This window comes from Carassius carassius, chromosome 16, assembly GCF_963082965.1.
Source record: "Carassius carassius chromosome 16, fCarCar2.1, whole genome shotgun sequence".
NCBI classification, from domain to species: Eukaryota; Metazoa; Chordata; class Actinopteri; order Cypriniformes; family Cyprinidae; genus Carassius; species Carassius carassius.
The window spans coordinates 1,452,654-1,477,947 of NC_081770.1; the positions used below are offsets into that span (position 1 = coordinate 1,452,654).

At 35.3% G+C, this 25,294-nt stretch overlaps 2 protein-coding genes across 2 annotated transcripts in view; both read right to left on the bottom strand.

Moving 5' to 3' along the window:
- The window catches only part of LOC132159380 (NACHT, LRR and PYD domains-containing protein 3-like), a gene marked incomplete at its 3' end in the record, with an annotated part of 219,906 nt that overhangs the window by 35,968 nt on the left and 158,644 nt on the right, over window positions 1–25,294 (bottom strand). The gene's annotated exons all lie outside the window — the stretch shown is intronic.
- LOC132159282 (NACHT, LRR and PYD domains-containing protein 12-like) lies at window positions 1,042–24,771 on the bottom strand. The gene is made up of 16 exons (XM_059568811.1): window positions 24,728–24,771; window positions 23,162–23,254; window positions 22,707–22,811; window positions 22,422–22,506; window positions 21,964–22,159; window positions 20,041–21,871; window positions 16,473–16,643; window positions 13,894–14,067; window positions 11,114–11,284; window positions 9,710–9,737; window positions 8,188–8,381; window positions 6,292–6,468; window positions 3,379–3,555; window positions 2,870–3,043; window positions 2,179–2,340; window positions 1,042–1,435 (listed from the first exon to the last, which is right to left on the bottom strand). Exons 1-16 carry the CDS (start codon window positions 24,769–24,771, stop codon window positions 1,426–1,428), a joined length of 3,792 nt encoding a protein of 1,263 aa, XP_059424794.1. The 3' UTR covers window positions 1,042–1,425.

Below are 25,294 nucleotides of genomic sequence, written 5' to 3' on the forward strand. Positions count from 1 at the left end.
GCTGTGTCCTCAAAAGAGCTGACTCTGTACTATGACTGAAATGTTCTTCAATATCTCCCATGTGTACGTGTTTATATTAATGCTGCATTATTTCATTTGTTTCACCTGTATGTATTAGAAATCATAACTCAATATAATACGCTTTACATTTAAAACATTGCAATTATAAGTTGCTTAGATTTACTATTGCATATGCATAAACACACTGAATTCATAAAAGCTGTTGGTTTTGAAGTGTTTTCATTTATGAATTACTGTTAAAAATATAACTAGAGCTAATCATACAGCAGTAAATCTTTTTCTATTTAAAATCAGTGTAGTATTTTCACAAGAAGTGAATTCACTGACAAATCTGCATCAGATTTATCTGATTTACAGGATTATTTCCGATATTTCCTAAATCATTTCTGAAAGTTTTTATCTTTCTACTGTACATTTGGTGATTGGCATTCTACTTTATTACACAGATCTTAATTTCTGAACTCATCTTTGTTTTCTTTGTATGAATGTATTTCTTGGATTGTTACCGACACGATGTAAACAGCACCTTCAGAAATATATTAACTGAGAAAAATGCTGACTTATTTTACCTGCTGTACGTATAATGGGAACATTTCTGTTATTATGCATTAGCTATTTATGCTTTATGTTTCATGTCTACAAGTTAGACTATATTTAAGATAGAGAAACTGCTTATGTAGCTTCAATAATACTTAAAACAGACAAGTAAACTTTTCACTTGTTTTTAACTGTATGTAGCATTTTATTTACATGAAAATATAAAAGTGTTAAAAAGACTGAATGTGTTTGAGTATTTAGAGGAGAGTGAAAGACACAAATGCTGTTAACTTGTGAAAATGTTTAGTTGATTTGATGAAGGAGAGACTCCATCCACAGAACAAAGACTATATACTGGATATCTGTACATTAACAACACACACACAACTAAATATAAAGTCAAATAGAATAACAATGTGTAGAAAACATGAGATAAGTTTCACTCATTGTAGATTTGCTTTATATCTTTTGACACATTTAAGTGCTGCACTTGACAATCACATTTAAACATCTGAATCATTATGAATGAGTTTAATAGAAATATTATTAAACTGAAGAGCCAGACAGACTCATCTGAGCTTCTTCCTCCTCTGTTCCAGCTTTACATTAAACACAATGATCATCTGCTTGAATACTAAAGCAACATTAATCATTCAATATCATGTTTCTAACACACATGCTGCATTATTTGATTGTAAAGTCTGAGTCTCTTCACCTGTATGGATCACATTTACACATTTATCACACATTTATTTCTCCTCATAGACACAGTAGTGAAGCTCTTCTGTGGATCTTCAGCTGATGTTTACTGCTCCTCTCAAGACCACTTCACTTTATGATACACAGCATTTATCAGCTTCTGGTGATTTAACTCCTTCTATACTCTAAGATTGAACAGAAGAGAAGACAATCAGAGTTCAGTGGAATAAAGTATTAATTAGTTACTATATTTCAATCACAGTGAAAAGTTACATTAAAATCCTGTAATCAAAGTTGTTGCTCACTGAGCAGAAGTGTTTAGCTGAATCTAAATTGTGTCTAATTCTTCACTTGTGTGTCAAGAAAGCATATAATAAGTGTGATAATGCAGATGCAGCCGGATGTTATCACAGAATAAGTCTCTTCAGGAGGACACAAGTCCTGATCACCCTGTCGGGTTTATTCTGTGATAACAAGCGGCTGGAGGGACATTATCTCTTACAGAAAGTAAGTGTAAAGTAATGTGACGTGTTGCTTGTCAAAGTAAAAACACACAAGAGACAGAGACATTGATCATGTGATGCTGGACGACTGTGAGCTGAAGCTGAATCTGCTCTGATTTTACCAGCGTTTTCCTACAATCTGAACAAATCTATTTCAAACTCTAATGATTCACTATTACTGATCTCATTAATAAAGCAGCTGTTGCTGTAGAAAGCTGTGACAGTCTGCTTTTCTTCTCTTTCCTCCTTTGTGTTCAACATTTTTATCAACTTTACATTTCATTCTGACACAAACCCTTTGAAATAAAGCTTGATGATCATTTGATCAACTCTTTTCACTAATATCTGAAAGTATATATTTGTTCACATATCAGAGGTAAATGAATCTCTTTAATATCACAAAGTGAAGTTTACTCACATCAGTTCACAGTTTGAGTCTCGTAGCACATCAATGAGCTTCTGCTTTGAGTCTCCAATCTTATTCTCTCTCAGATCAAGCTCTTTTAGAAACTGCAGAGCTTTTGTGTTTGTCAAAGACTGAGTTAAAGAAGAAACATCTGTAATGCCACAGAAATAAAGACTAGAAAGAGACAAACAGAGGAAGAGAGATCATCTTACAAACACATCATTAAGATGAAGAATCTTTCACAAATATAATGTGAACACATTCATCATGAGATATTGAGTATAAAGTGTTTCGTTGAACTCTTATGTGCTGTTCGTTTGGGGACGACACTCGAGCTGTTTAGGCTCTATATTTTTATGTAATTTTACTCAGTTCATTAATGTTTTTACTCCACATTTGTGTCATTCTTTAAGGATTTATGATATTTTTCATATTTATAAAAATAAATTAAATGTTCTAGGTGTTTGTCTAATGTTTTTTTTTCACACTAACACACAACCAGATCTCAATCCAGTTTAATTTTCTGTTTGTAGATCTACCAAGTGTTGACAACCGTACAAAGTCTCATGTCATTTAGATAAAGGGAACATTTGTTTTTATTTCAGCAAACATCATTTAGGGTCTGAAAAGACCTTGAACAGCACATAAGAGTTAAACAAAGCGATTTTCATCATTTTGATTCTTGTCTGTGAATGTTACTGACCTCAATCTCTCCAGTTTACAGCGTGAATCCTTCAGTACGTCACATAAGTGATTCACTCCTGGGTTTCTTATTTGATTCCCGCTCAGGTTCAGTTGTCTCAGGTGTGATGGGTTTGATTTCAGAGCTGAAGTCAGGATGAGACACTGTTTCTCTGTAATACTGCATCCACACAGACTGAAGACAGAAAGAGAAAACACAATGAATCAGACACGTTATGTCCATGTGCGAGTAATTCATCAAGATTTTGTGATCATGTTTTGTTCTTATCGTGATGCATGTCTGAGTGAAACAGCTTTAAAAACAAAACAAGGTCAGGAATTCATGAGTTTTTGATGAAAAGCTGATAATTGTTTGTTATTGCTGTGATCTCATGTGACTGACAGGTTTTCAGCACTGCAATACTCCATAAAAAAATAATTACTGTCAACTTTAATTTCATGGTGACTTTCTGAAAGTAAACCGTGATCTTTAATCTGACTGTAACTGCTGTAGAGTATAATGATACTAACTCTAGTTTCTCCAGCTTGAATTGTGTGTTCATCAGTAGATCACTGAGGTGTTTCACTCCAGAGTCTCCTCGTAGTTCATTCCTGCTCAGCTTCAGTTCTCTCAGGTGTGATGGGTTTGATTTCAGAGCTGAAGTCAGGATGAGAGACTGTTTCTCTGTAATACTGCATCCACACAGACTGAAGACAGAAAGAGAAAACACAATGAATCAGACACGTTATGTTCATGTGTGAGTAATTCATCATGTGTTAACACCATACACTGCAATAATTAAAATGTAACATTTCCAAAACCTTACATTTACATTACATTTAGCAGACACTTTTATCCATAGCGACTTACAAATGAGGACAACTGAAGCAATCAGAATCAACAAAAGAACAATGATACACAAGTGCTATAATAAAAAAAAAATGATTGAATATAGACGGGGTGCACATAAGTGTTCTGCAGGTGTGCATGCGCGACCAAAATAAGAAACGTGCTGTAAATGAGTTCAGAGAGTGTGTTTGTGGACTGACATGATTGACAGCTGTTAAAGCACAATTACTATTTTAGATCCACAAACTGTACTGTATAAGATTTCTATTCAAACTGAAAGAATAAATCTAGGCTTCCTGTTAACGTTTTCAAAGCACAATGCAGAACTGAGACATTTCATTCACTGACGCTCTTTAGACTAAACCCAGAAGCACACAGACTTACGAGCAACCCGCCAAAATAAAAGCTTGCTGAGTTTAAGTTTGAAGATGAAAAAATAATAACTATGGTTCCGATAATAATAATAATAACAAATAATAATAATAATAATAATAATAGCACTTTTTTAAAGTTTACTATAAAACAATTGGGTTGCACTTTATTTTACAGTACGTGTACTAACATGTACTTATAGTGTACTTACAGTGTATTTATCTAAGAAAGTTCTGATAATACAAGGTAACTACATGGGGTAGGGTTAGGTTTAGGGGTAGGTTCAGGGTTAGTACCTAGTTATTACATAGTTATTGTAATTACTATAATAAGTACCAAGTATGTACATGAGAAACAGGACTGTAAAATAAAGTGCTACTAACAATTGTATTTGAATTTAATTTGTATTTGACTCTTTTTATTTTAAAGGGGTGGTTGATTGTGATTTCACTTTTTTAACATAAGTTAGTGTGCAATGTTGCTGTTTGAGCATAAACAATATCTGCACAGTTGCAGCACTGAAAGTCCAATGCTAGGGACTACAACAGGGGTAGGGCATGTTCTGCAGAGTTTAGCTCCAACCCTGAAAAAAAGCCTCACTTGTCTGAATCTTGAAGACCTGATGACTTTGTTCAGGTGTGTTTGATTAGGCTTAGAGCTAAACTCAGGACAGCGGCACTCAAGGACTGCCTATCCCTGGACTACAACAAGCTTTTTCCCAGCTCCGTTACATCACAAACCCAGATAAACCCCGCCCCCGGGAACATGTGACGAAGGGGGCGAGGCCATGCCGTGCTGCTTTAGAGAAGTGGAAGAGAAAACTTGGGTTGCACGTAAAAATCTGTAAATCTGTTCATATATAAATCGTGATTCTATCTTTTAATGATTCTAATGGATTCACAAGTTTCAAAATCAATGTTCTATAGCAGCGGCTCTTAATACGGTTCCTTGTATCGCTCTGCACAAGCTCTGCATTTCTCTCTCTCTCTTTCAGATCAGCTCCAACAAACGGTTCCATTTAAACACTTATTTCCACATAGCAATGAGAAGCATTCTACATGGACACACATGTAGTTGCTGTGCTGTATTAAAGCTTTCATCAGAATACACCTGTATATTACAAGCTAACAGAAGCAGTAGCGTTTACGAACAACAGCATATCTAAAAAAGTATGAGACAACAACAAACAAACATACCATTAAGAGCCGTGCTTGCACAGGTTCTGCGCGATTAGCCTTTTTCACACTTACGTGTTTCTGGCTTTCGGATTGGCGCTTGCAGGGGAAAGGTTTTTTCCTGTGACAACTGCGGCATTACTTCAAGAATCAAAGTCTTTTTATACAAATCAAAGATTATGAAAATGCTTGAATTGCCGTCACTTTGCTCTACAAAGTGCACACCTCAGTTGTGGTATTGCCGGCCCGAGACTCAAACCCACAACCTTAGGATTAGGAGTCAAACTCTCTAACCACTAGGCCAAGACTTCCCCTTTTAATTTGGGCAAGTTTGGAGTTTTGGGCAACTATTGACTTTGATCTCTCTCATCGAACTCGTGTGTGTGTGTGTGCGTGGGTGATGTAAAAGAAAAAGGCATTTGGATCAAAGCACTGTGAGGCAGCGGAGGGGAGACTCAAAATATTTATAAATATAAAACACATTTTTGCCACGTTTGTGTTTGTTATTTTAATACTTACACTATTATTCAAAGTATAAAAACATTGTTTTCTTTACAATAAAACTCGTGGTTTTTAATCATATTTTTAAGGGGGCAACCCTCAGATTGGGGGGGGGGGGTCCTGATTGTGATTCGATGTGATTTCAGATGGAGCAGTATTTAATACACAGAACCGTAGTTCACTGTCAAGATATCACAGATGAATCTCCTTCAGTTATGGCTAATCAGTGCAATGGATCATGGGAAATGTAGTCCGGGGGACACATAACAGTCTGTGTAGTGTGAGTCAATATAATAGGAGCGGGACCTCTGGTGGAGAGCGGACGGAAGACCACGGACAGGATTCATGACAGTTGTGAGGAGAAGGAAAGTTATTCAGATCAAAGATCAGGATTAGAAATACATTATGTGCTCAGATAAATCATTTCAGCACTGCAATATTCCATAAAAAATAATTACTGTAAACTTTAATTTCATGATGACTTTCTGAAAGTAAACCGTGATCTTTAATCTGACTGTAACTGCTGTAGAGTATAATGATACTAACTGTAGTTTCTCCAGCTTGAATTGTGTGTTCATCAGTAGATCACTGAGGTGTTTCACTCCAGAGTCTCCTAGTAGTTTATTCCTGCTCAGGTTCAGTTCTCTCAGGTGTGATGGGTTTGATTTCAGAGCTGAAGTCAGGATGAGACACTGTTTCTCTGTAATACTGCATCCACACAGACTGAAGACAGAAAGAGAAAACACATTGAATCAGACACGTTATGTTCATGTGTGAGTAATTCATCATGTGTTAACATCATACACTGCTATAAATAAAATGATGCTAAAACCTGAAAACAATGAATAAATAATTACACAGCCATAATAACATTTCAAGTCTAGAGAATCTTTAGTTAGACCAAAAAAAGGGGGGTTTGTGATTTATAATGTAATTAAGATACAGGATCAACTACAGAAGCATCTTAAAAATAACATTAAAATGTTAGAATTTATTTTAAATGCAACAAATAAAGAAAATTATATTCAGAAAATTTAATTCAAGATATTTTAAGATTGTAGATTACAGTCAACAAGTACAAGATTTTGTGATCGTATTTTGTTCTTATCGTGATGCATGTCTGAGTGAAACCACTTTAAAAACAAAAAAAAACTGCCGGTCAGGAATTCATGAGTTTTTGATGAAAAGCTGATAATTGTTTGCTATTGTAAACAATATCCCATCGTTTCATCACAATTTCACCATCAAGTTAGGCACATCAACCATATCTCCTTCAAAAACAGCTAGAAGTCTTGGAGTTATGATTGATGATCAGCTGACTTTCTCAGACCACATTGCTAAAACTGTCCGATCCTGCAGATTTGCTTTATTCCACATCAAGAAGATCAAGCTCTTTCTTTGGGAACATGCTGCACAACTCCTTGTTCAAGCTCTTGTTCTGTCCAGGCTGGACTATTGCAATGCTCTCTTGACAGGTCTTCCAGCCAATTCTATCAAACCTTTACAATTAATCCAGAACGCGGCAGCAAGATTAATTTTTAATGAGCCAAAAAGAATACACGTCACACCTCGGTTTATCAATTTGCACTGGCTTCCAATAGCTGCTCGCATAAAATTCAAGGCATTAATGTTTGCCTACAAAACTCCCACTGGCTCTGCAACCATTTACCTAAATTTGTTACTTCAGACTTATGTGCCTCTAGAAGCTTGCGTTCTGCAAGTGAACGTCTCTTGATTGTTCATCACAAAGAAGCACAAAGTCACTTTTACGGACTTTTAAATTAAATGTTCCTCCTGGTGGAATGACCTCCCCAACTCAATCCGAGCAGCTGAGTCCTTAACCATCTTCAAGAATCGGCTTAAAACACATCTCTTCCATCTTTATTTGACCCTCGAACTTTAACACTCACTATTCTAATTCTATTCTTAAAAAATCTAACTACCTTTCTAATCTTTTTGTATTCTATTTTCTTTTCATTAATTATGCAATTGTGTGTGTGTGTGTGTGTGTGTGTGTGTGTATAAAGACCTCTAACACTAGCTTGCTCTATTCTTTTTTTTATTCTGTTTTCTTTATATTATATTATTTAAAAGCCCATGCTAGGTGTACTGTTTTAACCTAACTGAGACTTGTTATAGCACTTATATATCATTGCTCTTTTTGTTGTTTTTGATCACTTCCACTGTCTTCATCTGTAAGTCGCTTTGGATAAAAGCGTCTGCTAAATGAATAAATGTAAATGTAAATGTATTGCTGTGATCTCATGAGACTGACAGGTTTTCCCTCCTTCACATCATCAGACGAGAGAAGAGATGTGTTTATGAGAGAGAGTGATAGTTATTTTCATTAAAGATCACAAGGGTACATTCATTTTTGGAAATAATTATGTATCCTGATAAATCAATCTGACTGTAACTGCTGTAGAGTATAATGATACTAACTCTAGTTTCTCCAGCTTGAATTGTGTGTTCATCAGTAGATAACTGAGGTGTTTCACTCCAGAGTCTCCTAGTAGTTTATTCCAGCTCAGGTTCAGTTCTCTCAGGTGTGATGGGTTTGATTTCAGAGCTGAAGTCAGGATGAGACACTGTTTCTCTGTAATACTGCACCTCCACAGACTGAAGACAGAAAGAGAAAACACAATGAATCAGACACGTTATGTTCATGAAGTCACAGCAGAACAACCTTCTTCTGTCAAACACAGCATCTTAATCTACATTGAGAGAAAGAGAGAAGATAGAAGAAAACTATTTAATAAAGTCACAATGTCTTGATAAAACAAAAAACAGGAAGAGTGTCTGAATATCTTTGGATAATTTTCCACAATTTGATCTTCAAAACAGAAAAACAAATAAGTTGTTCATTTAATCAAATAATTGACACTTCTCGTGATTTATGTACAATTTGTGCTGATTCTTGATAGAAATACAATGAAGTGTTAATTCTTAACAACCTTGTGTGAAAGGTGTTAAAATCGTTCATATCTTTTAATTTCTGTCATATAATTCTTATTTCATCTTTTGTCTAAAACGGATCACATTGTCTAAAATAAAAGTCCTGACTGCTGTGTATTTGTGTTTAAACTGATTCTGGTCTGTACATCACTACAACGTAAATGCATTCGCTCTGCTCTGTCCAGTGACTTGATCAGCTTTGCTTCACAGATTCAACTTTGCACATCTAAATAAAACTGTAGGTTTGTCTGTGTGTGTAGATGTGAAGTACAGTAATATTTCTCTGAAACAGGTCAGACTGAAGAAGCAATGCCTGCACAGAATAAAGCCCAGTCTGGACCGGTTCTGTTCAGTTGTGTTACACATTCATTAATCTGGTGTTTGATGACAGAGAGATGATATGAAGCATCAATAAACACTATGAATATGTTCTGATACAGCAGCACAGAACTATTCTGTTGTGTCCCATTAATAAACACAATGAAAACAGTTCTGTCCCACTGGATAAAAGAGAAATGTTTGTGTATTTTTGGTATTATTAACTGAAATGATTGGATATTGGGTTGGGTATTTGACCTGCTGTAGATCTGTAGATCACACAACACAGCTTTCAAATGTTTAGATCACAACAACTTACTTTACAAGTCTTTCTTACACAAACATGTTTAGTAAAGAATATAGACAGATGAACTATACAAAAATATATGAACATATAAAAATCTACAAATACATATGGTGAAGGCGCAGTGGATAAGACACATGCCTTTGGTGTGAGAGACCCGGGTTTGAATCCAATGTGAGACACCAATGTGTCCCTGAGCAAGACACTTAACCCCTAGTTGCTCCAGAGGCGTGCGACCTCTGACATATATAGCAATTGTAAGTCGCTTTGGATAAAAGCGTCAGCTAAATGAATAATGTAATGTAATATATTGTGCTTCAAACAAGGTAACAGTCAGTGATGGTAATGAGAAGTTAGTTTTTAAAGGGTCATGAAACCCCAGACTACTTTTTCTGAGATTGTATCAGAGGTGTTTCTGTTGAACATCATAGAAGACAATGTTAGCATTAATTCATTTTAATTGTTGAACAATTCTAGTTCATTTTGAGATTTGTGCAATATTTTTGTCTTCCAGGTTTAAAATCTACTAAAATCAGTGTTGATGAGTTTGTGACGTGGTAAAGGACTAATACTTCGATGACGTGTCAGTGTCTCATAATAATTCAGACCTGTAGCACTGAGCCCAGAATCACTCTGTGTTTCCACCGTCGGGTCAGAAACTCCTCAGCGCTTCATTAAAACACCCTTTACACGCCTCTCTGGAACAACAGCACACAACTCCATCATTTCACCAACAAAGAAGTTATCAGAAAACTAATAATAGATAAGTCACTGGAACCAGCGCGATCACAAAACAAACATGATAAAAGCAGACGTTTGTTTGCATGCTTTGTTAAAGATTTACATGGAGCGTAGATGAGTTAGGACCGATAAAACATGTTACTATACACTACACTAAATAATACACTATTGTGATCGTCTGAATGAGAAGCTGACTCTGATTTCTTCAAGCGGTCTTACCATGTTTACTATGGTAATGTTAATGGCTAGTGTGCATAGTCTTTATCTCTTATAAATATTTCTGCCTTGTTAGGTGATCATAATCCACATCAGATCTCAAACAGAAGTTATTTCAAACACTCGCTGCTGTCTGAAAGTGACTTCTGAGCTGTTATTATTAATGTCTTTAACTTTATGAAATGATCCTCGGCACTGATGCTCTCCAGACGCAGAGAAACTCCAGCTTCATTCATAACCTCCTCTAACCTAAACTCAGAGACCCAGTTGGCCAAAAAACCCTGGCCGTTGTCCCAGAGGAAGACCCAGAAGTGACAGTGGAAACCAGACTGCCTTTATGAAATTACATTTAAATATAGAAACATGCATACACATACACACATATAATTTTTTTTTAATTAGTCTTCAATCCTCAGTTTGTAGTCAGTAAACAAACACATTCAGCAGTCACAGCAGAAGTTAGAGACAGAATTTAACTGAAGTCTATTCAAAAGTTGTATGAATCTATTCTAAGCTGTATTAAAGGCAAACGATGGTAAACACATTAATAAAATACTGGATATTTCTAATGTGTTCACATTATTTTCTCCAACCCCTGTGCACTTAAAGGGATAGTTCACACAAAAATGAAAATTACTCCATGATTTACTTACCCTCAAGACATCCTAGATGTATATGACTTTCTTCTTTCAGACAAATATAATCAGAGTTATATTAAAACATGTCCTGGCTCTTCCAAGCTTTATAACGTGGGGTCTGACTCAAATGAGAATTAAAACAGAGGACTGTAACATTACTAGTCATGTAACATGTGAAATGATGTAAGATACTCACTTCAGTGTGTTGAGTGTACAGTGTTTATCCTGCAGTAGAGCAGAGATCTGATTCACTCCTGTGTCTCCTAGTTTATGATCACTCAGATCCAGCTCTCTCAGGAGTAACGGGTTTTTACCCACAATTCCAGTCACATACTGACAGCCTTCATCTGCAGCAGGACCCAAAAACCTGCAGAAGAGAAGATGAAGCTGGAATCAATTCAATGTGCAAGATAAAAGTAAATTTAAAATAAACTCAGGGGCAAAAGCTCACTAGATCATGATTCTCAAGCATCTGAAGATCTTTCTGGCTTTTAAGCAGGAGATGAGGAAAGTTAGCAAAGAGATAACGAGATTGTGACAGCTAAGCATTCATAGAGATATAAGTTGATCTTTTGATGCCGGCTCTTCCTATTATTATCAAGCAGAATTCACCAAACACTGTGTTAAATGTGCATGAAGTTTTATTTGGTTTAAGTAATGGCATGTACTAATTATGGCTGCCCCTAGTGGCCAAGAGTTTTTTTGTTACATCTCTTTTGTTATTAGGTGCCATGGGTTCAGACCATCTCTGGATAGTTTTATTTATCTGATGTAATTCTGCAGGGGTCAGACAGGTGTGTGTGTGTGTGTGTGTGTGTGTGTGTGTGTGTGTGTGTGTGTGTGTGTGTGTGTGTGTGTGTGTGTATCACTGATCCTCTCCTGACACACATCACATGTTTGTGGCCTGTAATATATCTACTGTAGTAGATCTAAAGCACTGATCTATATATGACTGGATCACTCATCACATTCTAAACTGCCAAAAGGCAGTGAAGTCAACAAAAGTGTTTGATCAGCCGTCTTACTATTCCCTACCAGCAGAGAGCACCATTGAGTCACATGCAAACCGCTGACCTAAAATCAGTGCTCAGCACTGATGACACAGGTTACTTGATCCCACACAAAATATAGCCCATTTCTTTATTTACGTAATTATTCAGGAATTATTAAATATGAACCTATTAGTATCAGAAATTGATTTGAATATACAATGAATAATACAATAGCTTCTGTAAATATTGTTCTTTACTAAAATGAAAAGCTTAATTTATATTTTATATATATTATAGCTTAATTTCATGTATGTACTGTCTGTATTCAGTTATTCTCTGAATAAATTATGGTGCGTATAATTTTAATGTCCTGATTGAGCAACATCTATTTCAGATTAGAGGTCTTCACAGTGTACCCGAGACCCGTCGACCCGAACGGGTTTGGGTCTATATTTTAATTGATCAGCCGGGTCCAGGTCGGGTCCGAATCTATTACCTCGGGTCCCGGGTCTGTTTAACATTGTGTGTAATGCCCGTGCGATCATCAGACTCGGGGAACACCCGGCTGTGATCAGACACTGCTTGTTTTTTTGTAACTTGCCACTTGTAAAATTAGGAAAAGAAAAGTATGAGCCAAAACAAAAAAGCAATCTCTCCCTCTCTCTCCGATGTTAGACAGCCAAACTGTGCTTTACATTTTCTCCCTTTTTTATAATAATATAAATGAACCGTTTAATCAAAGTTTTAGTGGTCAGATTCAGACTCGAAGCAAAGAAGAGAGATTATGGCTCCTTAAATTAGGTAAGACAAAAAGTTATATTTTTCGCAACAGGTTTATTGGCTTGCAATAGCAATTTAAGGTGGAATATGTTACAATCGGGTCCAGTCGGGGCTTTGTCTTCCAGGTGGGTTCAGGTCCAGCTTTTGAAATAATAGACTGGTCCGGGTCGGTTCAATGTAGTACATTACGGATCTCTTTCGGATTCTGGCACAAACTTTTGAACTTTTGGACTATTTCAGACTCTCCAAAATCGCGCAAATAGGTTTACTAGCATTAGCTACTGTTCCCATGTAAAATGTTGTATGCTAAATGAATAATAATTTAACCACCATTTAAATCCTTACCTGCTTCAAAATGAATGCTGTTAACAAAATCATTGTTGAAACATTTGCAGTTAGCAGCTACTGTACGAATAAAAACACTATAACAGAATTATATAAACAATAAATAACTGTTCAATGCGAATAAAGATGTGTTTACGAAGCATAACTCTTTTTCCGATTTCAGAATGAGCACTTTGTCATTTGTTATATGATGAGGTCGTGTCCGTCTGATGTTTATCATGTTCATGATGTTCTCTACTGTAATGAACGTAGCTTTTTAATAAGTAGAGGAAATTCCCTTGAGTGTTTGCATTGTAAGTATGTACAGGGATACTTCAGATTTAAAAACGGTGACTTATGTGATGTCTCATTAAAATCATATAATTTCCTATTAATTCAATAGAACATTTACACACACACTAGGGATTACCAATATGGTGGCTTCACATTCATGATGTCATTAGTAATCCAGTTCTCTATTCTAGATCAGTGATCGACAGTGTTGTGAATCTGAGCTTGATGGAGATTAATGTACAGTGCATTCAGTAACTTTTAAACAGTCAGGATAACTCCTCACACTGAATATTTTTCACAATCATAAGTTAACTATCGAGGCACTGAAATACTGAACACCAGCACATCTAGTAAACCAAAATGTCTGATTAAGCTGTAACTTTTAACACAACTAAACTGTGCTGACATTTATCATCAAAACAACAGAAGCTGCAGCATCTCATCTTTCATGTTTGATCATTCTGAACATTTTTGATGCAATAAATTGTATACCTTAATAATTTAGAGAAATAATACACTAATATTTATATATAATATAAATAATTCATGTGTATAACTTATATAGCATTATTTCATCAGGTCTCACCTCAGTGTGTTGAGTTGACAGTTTGGATCCTGTAGTAAATCACAGAGCAGCTTCACTCCTGATTCTCCAGGATCATTTCCTGTGAGATCCAGCTCTATCAGGTGTGAAGGGTTTGATCTCAGAGCTGAAGACAGAGCTTTATAACCTTCTTCACTGATACTGCAGTCTGAAAGTCTATTAGAAAAGATGTTATTCTTCATTATAACACAGATTGTCACACAAGTACATGTTCTAGAATGAAGAAAATAAAAAAGATGCACTACAGGAATTTGGGCCTGAATGGACTCTTTTGACAGTAAAGCTGGGTAAAGTTATATATTAGTGAACTGAAACTACAACAAATGCAATTAAAAATTTTTGCAGTTTTAATTTTCCACAATTATAACCTACAGTCAATCAAAATTACTCAACCCTCAGAGATTTTAGCAAAAATGGCAAAGTCAACAGAGATCTCACAAAAGCTATAGAAAAGCTACAGAGAATAAATAATAATATTACTTTAGAAAGTCTAAGGCTATATGCAGATCAAGAAGAACAAAAGGCCAACTTGAACTTGCTAAAATTCACTTGTGTAGACCTGTGGAGCTCTGGAAGAATGTTTTATCGAGTAATGTGACCAAACTGGAACTTCTTGGACCCATGGTTCAGCGTTATGTCTGCTGCAAATGTTTTTAAGTGGCCTGTTCAGTCTCCAGATTTAATTATCATTGAAAATATCTAGTTGAATTTGAAAAAAGCTTTGGCAATGTGAAAACCAAAGATTATCGTTGATCTGGAAGCTTTATCAGGCGAGGAATGGGCCAAGACCGTAGTAGAGACGTGACAGAAGCTTCTAAACACTTACAGACAGCATTTATTGCTGATTTTAAAGAATAAAAGATTCTGCACAAAATTTTATCAAATGTTTAGATCCAATAAGAATTTCATCATGATTCTCAGAATCACTCAAAAGTGTATTAAACTTTATCTAATACTTTACTCATGCCTTTGCTGAATTGATCAAAACATGAATTTGATGATTTTATCATTTTTTAAGATAACTTACAACACATTTGTAAATCATTAGCATACCACTTATTAATTTATGAACGTATAGTCATGTTTTGTAAATGATTCATTCATCATTAACTAGTTACTTATAAGTGACTTAGAATTAATAAAACATTACTATAATGTTAACTTATCACTTATTAATAAATTATGAATGTGTAGTCAAGTTTTGTAAATGATTAGTTCATCATTAACTAATAATTTATAAATGATTTATAATAACGTATAATAACGTTCAGTTATAAGTGTTACCACATAGAACAATTCTCCATAACTTGTAAAACAGCATTTATTTAGTTTTTATTTCCAAATATATCTCAATCCATAATGAGTATTTTCAAATCTATGAAACAGGTGGGTCACTTGAGTGTGTAATTACTGTGATACACTTAAAATACTTACTTCAGCTTTTCCAGTCTACACTGTACATTTTCAAACAGAGTCGAGATGATCTTCATTCCTGGGTTTCCTAGTTTATTCTCACTCAGATCCAGCTCTGTCAGATTTGAAGGGTTTGAATTTAGAGCTGCAGCCAGAACATGACAACCTCCTTCTGTGATACAGTTGTTCTTCAGACTGCATAAAGAGAAAACACTTCAGTTTTAATCTGAATATTTACCAGTATGTCTCAGCTGACAGATGACAAATACTGGTGATGATGACGAAGACACATAAAAAGCACCCAGCAGCAAGAAGCATAGCATAGGCTTTAGTAAAACAATTACACAAATTGTCTTCAACAATACAGTGCAAATGATTCACAAACTACACAAAATGAGTGAGTGAAATTAGATTTTACTGGAACATCGCCTAGCGACCTAAGACATAAATTCCAGTGCTTTATCAGATATGTACCACTGTCTCATCCTTAGTTTTGATTTGTTTTATGTCAAAGTTCTCTGTCGTGTGTTTTTCTGCTTTTTCAGAGAGTTTTTTAATGCAAATGTGTTAGTTGGCATTTGTATCCATGCACTCGTGACAGACTTCACTTTCACTTTGTGTTCGTTCATATTTCAAAAGCAATATGTTTAGTAGTTGTTCAAATGACTACTTATTGGTTGAATATGGTACAGTTTGAACCAATCTTGGCTTGGGGTGGGGCTACGCGTCAACAATCATTTCTGTTTGGCTCAGAGGAACGAAAGCATTGGTTTCTTCTGACAAATCAATGTTGTCAAAATGTGATGACGTGATCACGTGCACTACGGCGCCTCTGAATATCCAAATGAGATAAATAGGACATCTCCAAAACGTGGAGAATCAGTTCTTTACATCATGAATGCACTGTAAGTCGCTTTGGATAAAAGCATCTGCTAAATGCATGAATTTATTTAAATGTAATTATTTATATATAGTAGAGAGAGATAATGTAGAGTTGTAGAGAATGTAGAGAATGTGGAATGTAGAGTTCATGCTGCAAATTTCACGGAGTTGAAGCAGTTCTGTCCTCAATTATGTGGCAAATGATCTAGGTTGATGTTAACAGATGGATCTTCTAACCAAACACTACAGATTGTCACAAAACTTACCTCAGTATCTCTAATTTGCAATTAATATTTTTCAATCCAGTGCAGAGCATTTTAACTCCATAATCCTGCAGATTATTATTGTTCATGTTCAGCTCTTTCAGATTGGTATCTGATCCAAGAACTGAAGCCAGAGCTGGACAGCTTTTGTCTGTTAAACCACAATCATTTAGCCTACAAGAGAAATAAATCAAATCACAGAGTTAGATACATGTAATACAATTGTAAATATATATATATATATATATATATATATATATATATATATATATATATATATATATATATATATATATATATATATATATATACCAATTGTTTTTAGATGAACAGTAAATACACTGCATATATATTAAGATTGCATTGATTCAAATTTCCTACTTAATAAAATATGTAAATGAATAACAGGTTTATATAATTAATGGCAATGAGTTATACATTTCAAAGTGCTGCTCTATTTTCTGGATGAGTGTCTTGAGGTGTAGAATCTGGAGGTTAATCATTTATGCATTGAGGATATGCAAGAGTACATCTTTTTTATAGCAGAAGTTGTAGAAGTTGAACTGCATATTGGAGTAGAAATAACTATGGAACAATGTGTTTTATAATAACACGATGTGCTTCTTCTGTAGCTAACTAAACAGGGTCAGGGTTCTCAAAAGCTTTGTAAGCCTAAGAAGTTCGTAAAAATGATCGTACGACTGATCTTAATATCACTGTCTGTTTCCCAAAAGCATCGTAACTTAAGTAGCACTTGAAAATAATCGTAGATCTACGAGTGCTCTGGAGTAATCGTTAAGCCCTAAGTGCATCGTAAGAAGACAGATTTAATCAGTCACCTGCAGGACAATAGGCAGATTAAACCTTTAACTTGATTCAAGTGCAATGTGATTATAATATAAGGATTTTATTGTACACCTTATGACTCGTCTTTATTTTTTTTATTAAATTTATAATAAATGAAATAATTAAAAAGGGCTGAAAAAATAGAAATACACATTTAACACAAATACACAAATACACAAATAACGTCTCTCTCTCTCTACTGTATATGAATAAATACATTTAAATAAATGTATGCATTTAGCAGACGCTTTTGTCATGATCCGGTCACTGCACATCTGTTTATTCACCACAGACTTTCATACGACACAGTACACCCTGGACTACATTTCCCATAAACCCCTGCCTAGGAACTCATTATTGAACCACACCTGTTTCCTATCAGTGAAACATCACTCACATTGCGAAGTCTTGTTTAGTTCTGTCAGGCATTTCTGAGCGTTTTCCTAGTTTTTGTTCCTTCCTTGTTTGACTTCGGATTATGTATACCAACTGATTCTCTGCCACCTGCCCCGACCTTTGTCTGGTATTGTTACTGATTTCTGGATATCCCTGGACACTCTTGATGCTGTTTCTGATTTCTGCCTGTCTGACCACTCTATAAATTAATACTACAATTTAGGGCTGCAACTAACGATTATTTTGATAATTAATCTGTCAATCCTTTTACGATTAATCTGTTTATGTACCTCTATTTTAGTTTTGCCCATTTTTTCCCCAAGTAACTTATTAATAAATGGTCTTTATCATTCAACAGACTTTTCAGAGATTAACAATTTTGCATTGTCATATCCTCATCAAAAAATACCTGGAGTTGTGTTTTATTATGTGCTAGTAATCCTTTGTCGAACTCTTCTGCAATCAAAACACTGACCCATACGTACTCTAGCAAATTTCACAAGGAGATTTCAAATAAAGTTTTCACCATGGCCGTCCTTAGGGCTCCTAAAGTAGTTTAACATCCCGAAACAAAGCTTATTAAGGAATCTTTCAGAACATATTTTCACTAAGAATAAGAATAAAACAGAATAAAATTGTAGTACATTGCATGTTATACCTGGGAAACAGCTTCATAGCTTATGCTGTGAAATTGTAAACAATCATTCGAATAAAGTGCCAATGGCATGAAACCTGAATGGAACTCACATTTTAAAGTAAAATCCATTAGAAAAAAAAAGTATTGAAAAAATATGAAAAAAATTGGACAGACAAAAAAACTTGCTGTGTGAAAAAGATCAGTGCATTTCAAATACATTTAAACATTTACCTCTCTCATTCAGTCATAATTAGGCTGCAAGACTGAATTATGAACTGGTAAACGACAAACTGATCACAGAACATGTTTGTAAAGCTTTAAATGTTAACTTAAAAAGCAATGTTATCAGCTTTTACGACTAAACATTTGCAAACAACATTGTACTGGAGAATCTGAAAATATAAAAGTCAATTCAGTAGTGCAAAGTTTACAGGTTACTCTTTTTTTTTTTTTTGAAGGCTCAAAGTAAAGTACTCCCACACTTTGGATGACTTCGTTCGATTAGTTTTATCTTCCGCTTTTTTCTTTTTCTTTCTCGAGCTTACTCCACTGCCGTCTGTCTCCACCATCCCGCTGAATGCTGCAGAGAACTGTTCGGGAAGCACGTGACATAAAACGAGGCCAGCTATTGGCTATTCGCTACTTCTCCTGCTGTACTGGCTGAGTAAAACCTGCGGTGGCTCATTACTGCCACACTGAGGTCACCACAGATTTAAAATATGCACGAAATGAGCCACTTATGGCAAATAAAAGTTATTTAGCAACTAATCGATGATTAAATTAGTTGACAACTATTTTAATAATCGATTTTAATCGATTAAATCGATTAGTTGTTTCAGCTCTACTGCAATTGGATCCTAGCGTGTCTGACTCCACATTACAGCTTTCAAAGCGACTTACAGTGTATTTAGGCTAACTTTTTTTTTACCTAACATTACATATAAATATATAAAGTATGTTATATATTATTATGTAAAGTATATAATTAAAGACTATAATATAATACACTATTGTATTGTGTTATAATTAGTATATCCAAGTTGTCTGTCTGGAACGCAGCATTAGGTTAACGTCAATAAACAATAGTGTACTACAGTTAAGTATAGTATCGCAATATTTTCCACGGCAATACTGTATTGATACACAGATGCCAAGTATCAATCTTTTAGTATACTATTTGGTAGAATAATAAAATCAATTTCTAGACAATCCACTAGACGGTTGTGTTGAGTTTTCTGGTGAGGTCAGCTGGGTCGCCTTCAGCATGCAGCAAGTTAGTAAAATAAAGATGACGCCATCGCAGAAAGTTATCAGGAAAGCCCCTTCTGCATTTAAATGCGGATGTATGGACTTGCTTTGGATTTGTAAACAAGGAGGGGATGTAGGTAGGTATGCACTGAATTTTCGGCATCCGCAAATTATCAAAGAGAAAACTGACCAAAAATGTGAGCAAAAAAGCTACATATAATAATAGTAATATTATTAAATAATAAAAGTGTGTGTGTGTGTGTGTTCACTGCTGTGTGTGTGCACTTTGGATGGGTTAAATGCAGAGCACAAACTCTGAGTATGGGTCACCATAATTGGCTGTATGTCATGTCACTCACTCACTAAATCAGGGGTGTCCAAGCCTGCTATGTATCAGTGTAGATTAATGTAATTTTAAGATGAGAACAAAACATATTAACTTACAGAGCTCTTTTGCAGGTTTTGATGACCGCTGATAATCTAATGAGACACTCGTCTGATTTCTTGAATTTCTGAAGCTCAAACTCCTCCAGCTCCTCCTCTGATGTCAACAACACAAAGACCAAAGCAGACCACTGGGCAGGTGAAAGATCAGCAGATGAGAGACTTCCTTTGCTAAGGTGGGTCTGAATGTCTTTCACCAGAGTTTGGTCGTTCAGTTCATTCAGACAGTAGAACAGATTGATGGATCTCTCTGGAGACAGATTAGCTTCAAATTTCTGCTTGATGTACTGAACTATTTCCTCTTTGCTCTGCTCATTTCTATTTTTCTGTGTCAACAGACCCTGTAAGAGTCTCTGATTGGACTGGAGAGACAAACCAAGGAGGAAGCGAAGAAAAAGATCCAGGTGTCCATTATCACTCTCTAGTGCCTTGTCCACTGCAGTCTTGAGCAAATCAATCATGTTTTCACTTTTGTTTTCCTGTTCTGTCGACTCATGAACAAATATACTTATCTTCTTGATGTCTAGAAACAGATGTGCATAAAGGGCTGCAATAAACTCTTGAATGCTCAAGTGAACGAAGCAGTACATGGTACCAAGAGTGATCCCTGTTTCCTCCTTAAAGATCTGGGTACACATGCCTGAGTACACTGATGCCTTATAGACGTCAATACCACAGGCTTCCAGATCTGTGTCATAGAAGATCACATTGTTTCTTTCCAGCTGATCAAACGCCAGTTTCCCCAGTGAAAAGATGGCATCTTTATCCCAGGAAACATCTGGTGTATGTTCTCCATCATACTTTCGTCTGCTCTGCTGGATCTGAAATCTGAGGAAGTGTGTGTACATTTGTGTCAGAGTCTTAGGAGTGTCTTCAGTATTTGACTCCTGCAGTGTTTTGGAGACATCATCAGTCTGATTGTTTTTCACAACATTATTTCTTTTCTCCTCTAAAATGTTCTGGAGAACAGTGGCTGAAATCCAGCAGAAGACTGGGATGTGGCACATGATAAAGAGACTCTTTGATTGTTTAACATGATCAATGATTTCTTTGGCCTGATTCTCATCCGTGAATCTTTTTCTGAAGTACTCCTCCTTTTGTGCATCATTGAATCCTCGTATCTCTGTCAGCCGGTCGATACAGTCAGGAGGAATCTTACTGGCAGCTGCTGGTCTGCTGGTGATCCAGATGAGAGCAGAAGGAAGCAGATTTCCCTTGATGAGGTTCGTCAGGAGAACATCCAGAGAGGCTGGTGATGAAACATCAGACCACGTCTCATTATCCTTAAAGTTTACAGGAAGTCGACATTCATCCAATCCATCAAGAATAAACAAGACTTTAAATTGATTTCTTCTTCTGAGGTTCAGTCCTTCTGTCTCTGGGAAAAACTGAGTTATAAGGTCCATCAAACTTAGTTTTTCTTTCTCCTTTAAGTTCATCTCTCTAAATGGAAGAGGAAATATGAAGCTGATATCTTGATTTTCTTTTCCTTCGGCCCAATCCAGAACAAACTTCTGCACAGAGACTGATTTTCCGATGCCAGCAACTCCTTTTGTCAGTACAGTTCTGATCTGCTTGTCTTGTTCAGGTGCTTCAAACAAATGTTTGCACTCAACCTGTATCTCCTGTGATTCATGACGTCTGGAAGCAACTTCAATCTGTCTCACCTCATGTTCAGTATTGACCTGTTCACTACAACCCTGAGTGATATAGAGATCTGTGTAGATGTTCTTCAGAAGTGTAGAGTCGCCTTGCTTTGCAATTCCTTCAAACACACATTGATACTTCTTCTTTAGGCTACACTTTAGCTGATGAATGAAGATCAGCTCATCTAAACAGAAACAAAAATACAGATACTGTTTAATCTTATTTTCTCTCTACATTTATAAGTGACAGTCTGACAGATGATCACGAGTCTCTTACCTTCTAGAGTATCAGCAGCTTCATCTTGCTTCATCTCTCTCAGGAAGTAGAGCGTGAGATCAAGAGCTGCTTCTTTCATACTGCATCTGTTCTCAATAAAGTCCTTCACAAAGTATTGCGTGTCCTCTTTTTGTAATATTTTCTTAAACTTTTCCAGTTCTTTCTTTAGAAATGTGATTACTGTGCTCTCAAGATCCTACAAAAACAGACAAGAATGAATGAGAGAAAAAAATCCTTTATTTGGTCAAAATTATTTATTCAGTAATTAAAAATATTCATCAAAAATCAAGTTGAGACAAACATTACTTTGTTGTAAATATTAATAAAAATAGGCTTTCAATCTTATTTTATAGGTTCTTAAAAGTAAAAATTTGAAATACAAGTTCTGTCACACTCTTATTCAATAACATATTTGTTTATTATAATTATTAAATATTCCTGAAAATGTGTTTTATTACCTGGAAGATCTGCAGGAGACTGTCTGTATAATTCTTGTGTTTCCTGTGAGACTGTAAATCTGGATCTAATGTTTCATACTGAAGCCTGAGAGTAAATAAAATAAATCAAAATACTGCATTTTTAGGAAAAGAAATGACCAAAATATCTTGTAAACATTTTAGCAAAGGAAAAACAATAAATAAGTGATAAATTTATGGACTACAAGTAGTTTTATGATAATTATTCTCTGATACACTTTCTGACACAGTCTATGTTTAAAGAAAAATAAGAAACAGATCAAATACCGTTTGGTTCGTGATGTTGTTTCTTGACTGAATTTCGGTGGTTCATCCTTTGACCAGTCTCTCTTCACAGACACAGAGCTGGACACATGTGAGTCTGATCTTACACTAATGACACAAAGAACAAAACACTTTACTACAGGAGCTCCTTCAGTCTCATTTAAAGAGCTTCACTGTTGAGGATGGTAATGAAGCACAGTATAGACATGCATTTGTTCATCTATGACTATGGATAGATAGAAAGACATATTCATGTTTGGCTGCATGATCTATTTTCATGGTTAATTTATACCTCCTTGTGTCTGCTTGTGTGATTGTGTTACTGGAAAGAAGCTCCAGACTGAGTTCAATAAAGAGGAAATCAGTGATTTATTGTTTTATTTCATTCATTTCTATCCCAAGCATCTTAGTGGAGAAATAAGCCAACACAACATTATAATGTCAAAGATAATAAATACCTTTTGATAGATGTTTTTTTCTCACTGAACTTCGGCATGTCATCATCCTTTGACTGGTCACTCTTCACAGACACATGTGATCCTGATCTTACACTAATGACACAAAGAGAGAAGAGAAACGTTTCTACAGGAGCTTCATCTGTGTTTTATACTGACACACATTCTCTCTAGTCCTTCACAGAAACATCTGCAGAGATTTAAAGATAGTCATTCTTGTGTACAGACTCACATTTGTTTAATAATTTCTGTAAAGTACTTAATGTGAGAATAAATATATTTTTACAAATATTTGACTGATCTTTTTGAGATTTTTTTTTTTTTGACTAAAATAGAAAGTAGAAATGTCATTGCTACACAGTTCTGACACTATTTTAAAAGTTTATCACACTTAGTTTATTGGGTGTAATAACAGTAACAATGTTGTTGTAAAATGTACTGCATCCTTTTGACCCCGAGTCCAAGTCTGAGCTGAACGTTTAACAGAGATAAGCTTTTATTTTGCAATTCTCTTACATTTCAGATACAAACTCATAAATTTATAAGTTTTCTTCTTCACTGTAACAACTATGTTCGGAAGTGTCAACATAAAATACAGTTATTTAGGTGTGGTTTATTGTATTTTATGTACAGTGTATTTAGCTGTGGTTTATTGTATTTTATGTACAGTGTATTTAGGTGTGGTTTATTGTATTTTATGTACAGTGTATTTAGCTGTGGTTTATTGTATTTTATGTACAGTGTATTTAGCTGTGTATATCTGATGTTGTACACAGGAAGCTGGGAGAAAATGCACTGTAGCTTCATAAAGCGTGCTGTACACAAGCTAACCTTTGGGTCGTACGGCTCAGGAACAGAGTTATTAATAAATCTTAAACACTGAATCCAAACAAAGAGGGTTTGCTTTCTCATCCAAACACACAGCGTCTCCACAACATGACGACAACACTACAACTCACTGAAGACTCGTCTTCTCTTTGTGTAAAACTTTGACCAGCATTACACTAATATTTCACATTGTGACGCACACATTTGTGAAATTAATATCTGGACTTCAGTCAAGGCATTTTAATCATTTCTGGATCAGTGTTCTCTGTTAGACAGAATAAATCCCTTTACAGGAGACTGTGACCTTTGTAACTTACACAAACAGATACATTACACACTAAACGAAAATGAGAACAATCAAAAGTATCATATAAACCTTTAAAATAAGTGTACAATCACTAGTTTTTATGTCTGACAATCAATTTATGACCTAAAAACCAAAATCACTGATGTGGAATAATTTACTTAAGTACAGACTCAGTGCTGAAGAGCGAGATTGACTGTAAATGAGGATTCTGATTTTCTATTCTGAGATATTTTTAATCTATTGGCTATATATATATATATATATATATATATATATACAAATGTTATTTTTAACTAGGAAGTTACGAAGCTCTGAAGTTCTGCAAATCATTTGTAAATATAACACAGAGTTTGTTAAGGTTGTGTTTTTTCCAGCAATCCTCTGAAAGTGCAGCAGTGTTTAAAATGATTGTCTGAAAGCAGACTCAGTGTTACCTCTGTTTCTGTGAGAGACTCATCTTTCCTCTCTTCTCTGACATACTGCAGATGAACAGCTCAACACTGAGATCTTTGTGTCTCTGAAGATGATCAGATGCTCATCATGACCTGGACATGACAATCAGATCAAGATCATGAGAGTTCAGAGGAACAAATGATGAAGAAAATAACTAGTGCTGAATCTGTGAGTTATCAAACAATCAATATACAAATAAAATATGCTACAAATATACTGCCATGTAATAATCTCTGCAGATCACTCACAACACACGTCTATATTTACATACATATTACTATCAGATCATTAAGAAGTTTAAAAGAAGATTAGTTTTGCTCATTTTTATCGTTTCTCTATCCGGAAGAACAGGTTTGATTTGATCACAGAATACTTTCGGTTTCGCGTCTTAAAATGGAAGAAGGAGAAATAAAATAACACGTTTAGAATTAATCTGAATGCTACATTTGTAAAAACTTGTAAACATGTTTTAACATTCATAATCTTTAAACGGGTTGTTTTATTAATATCTCTATGTTTCTCTGTGCTTTGTTTCTTCGTCGACAGAC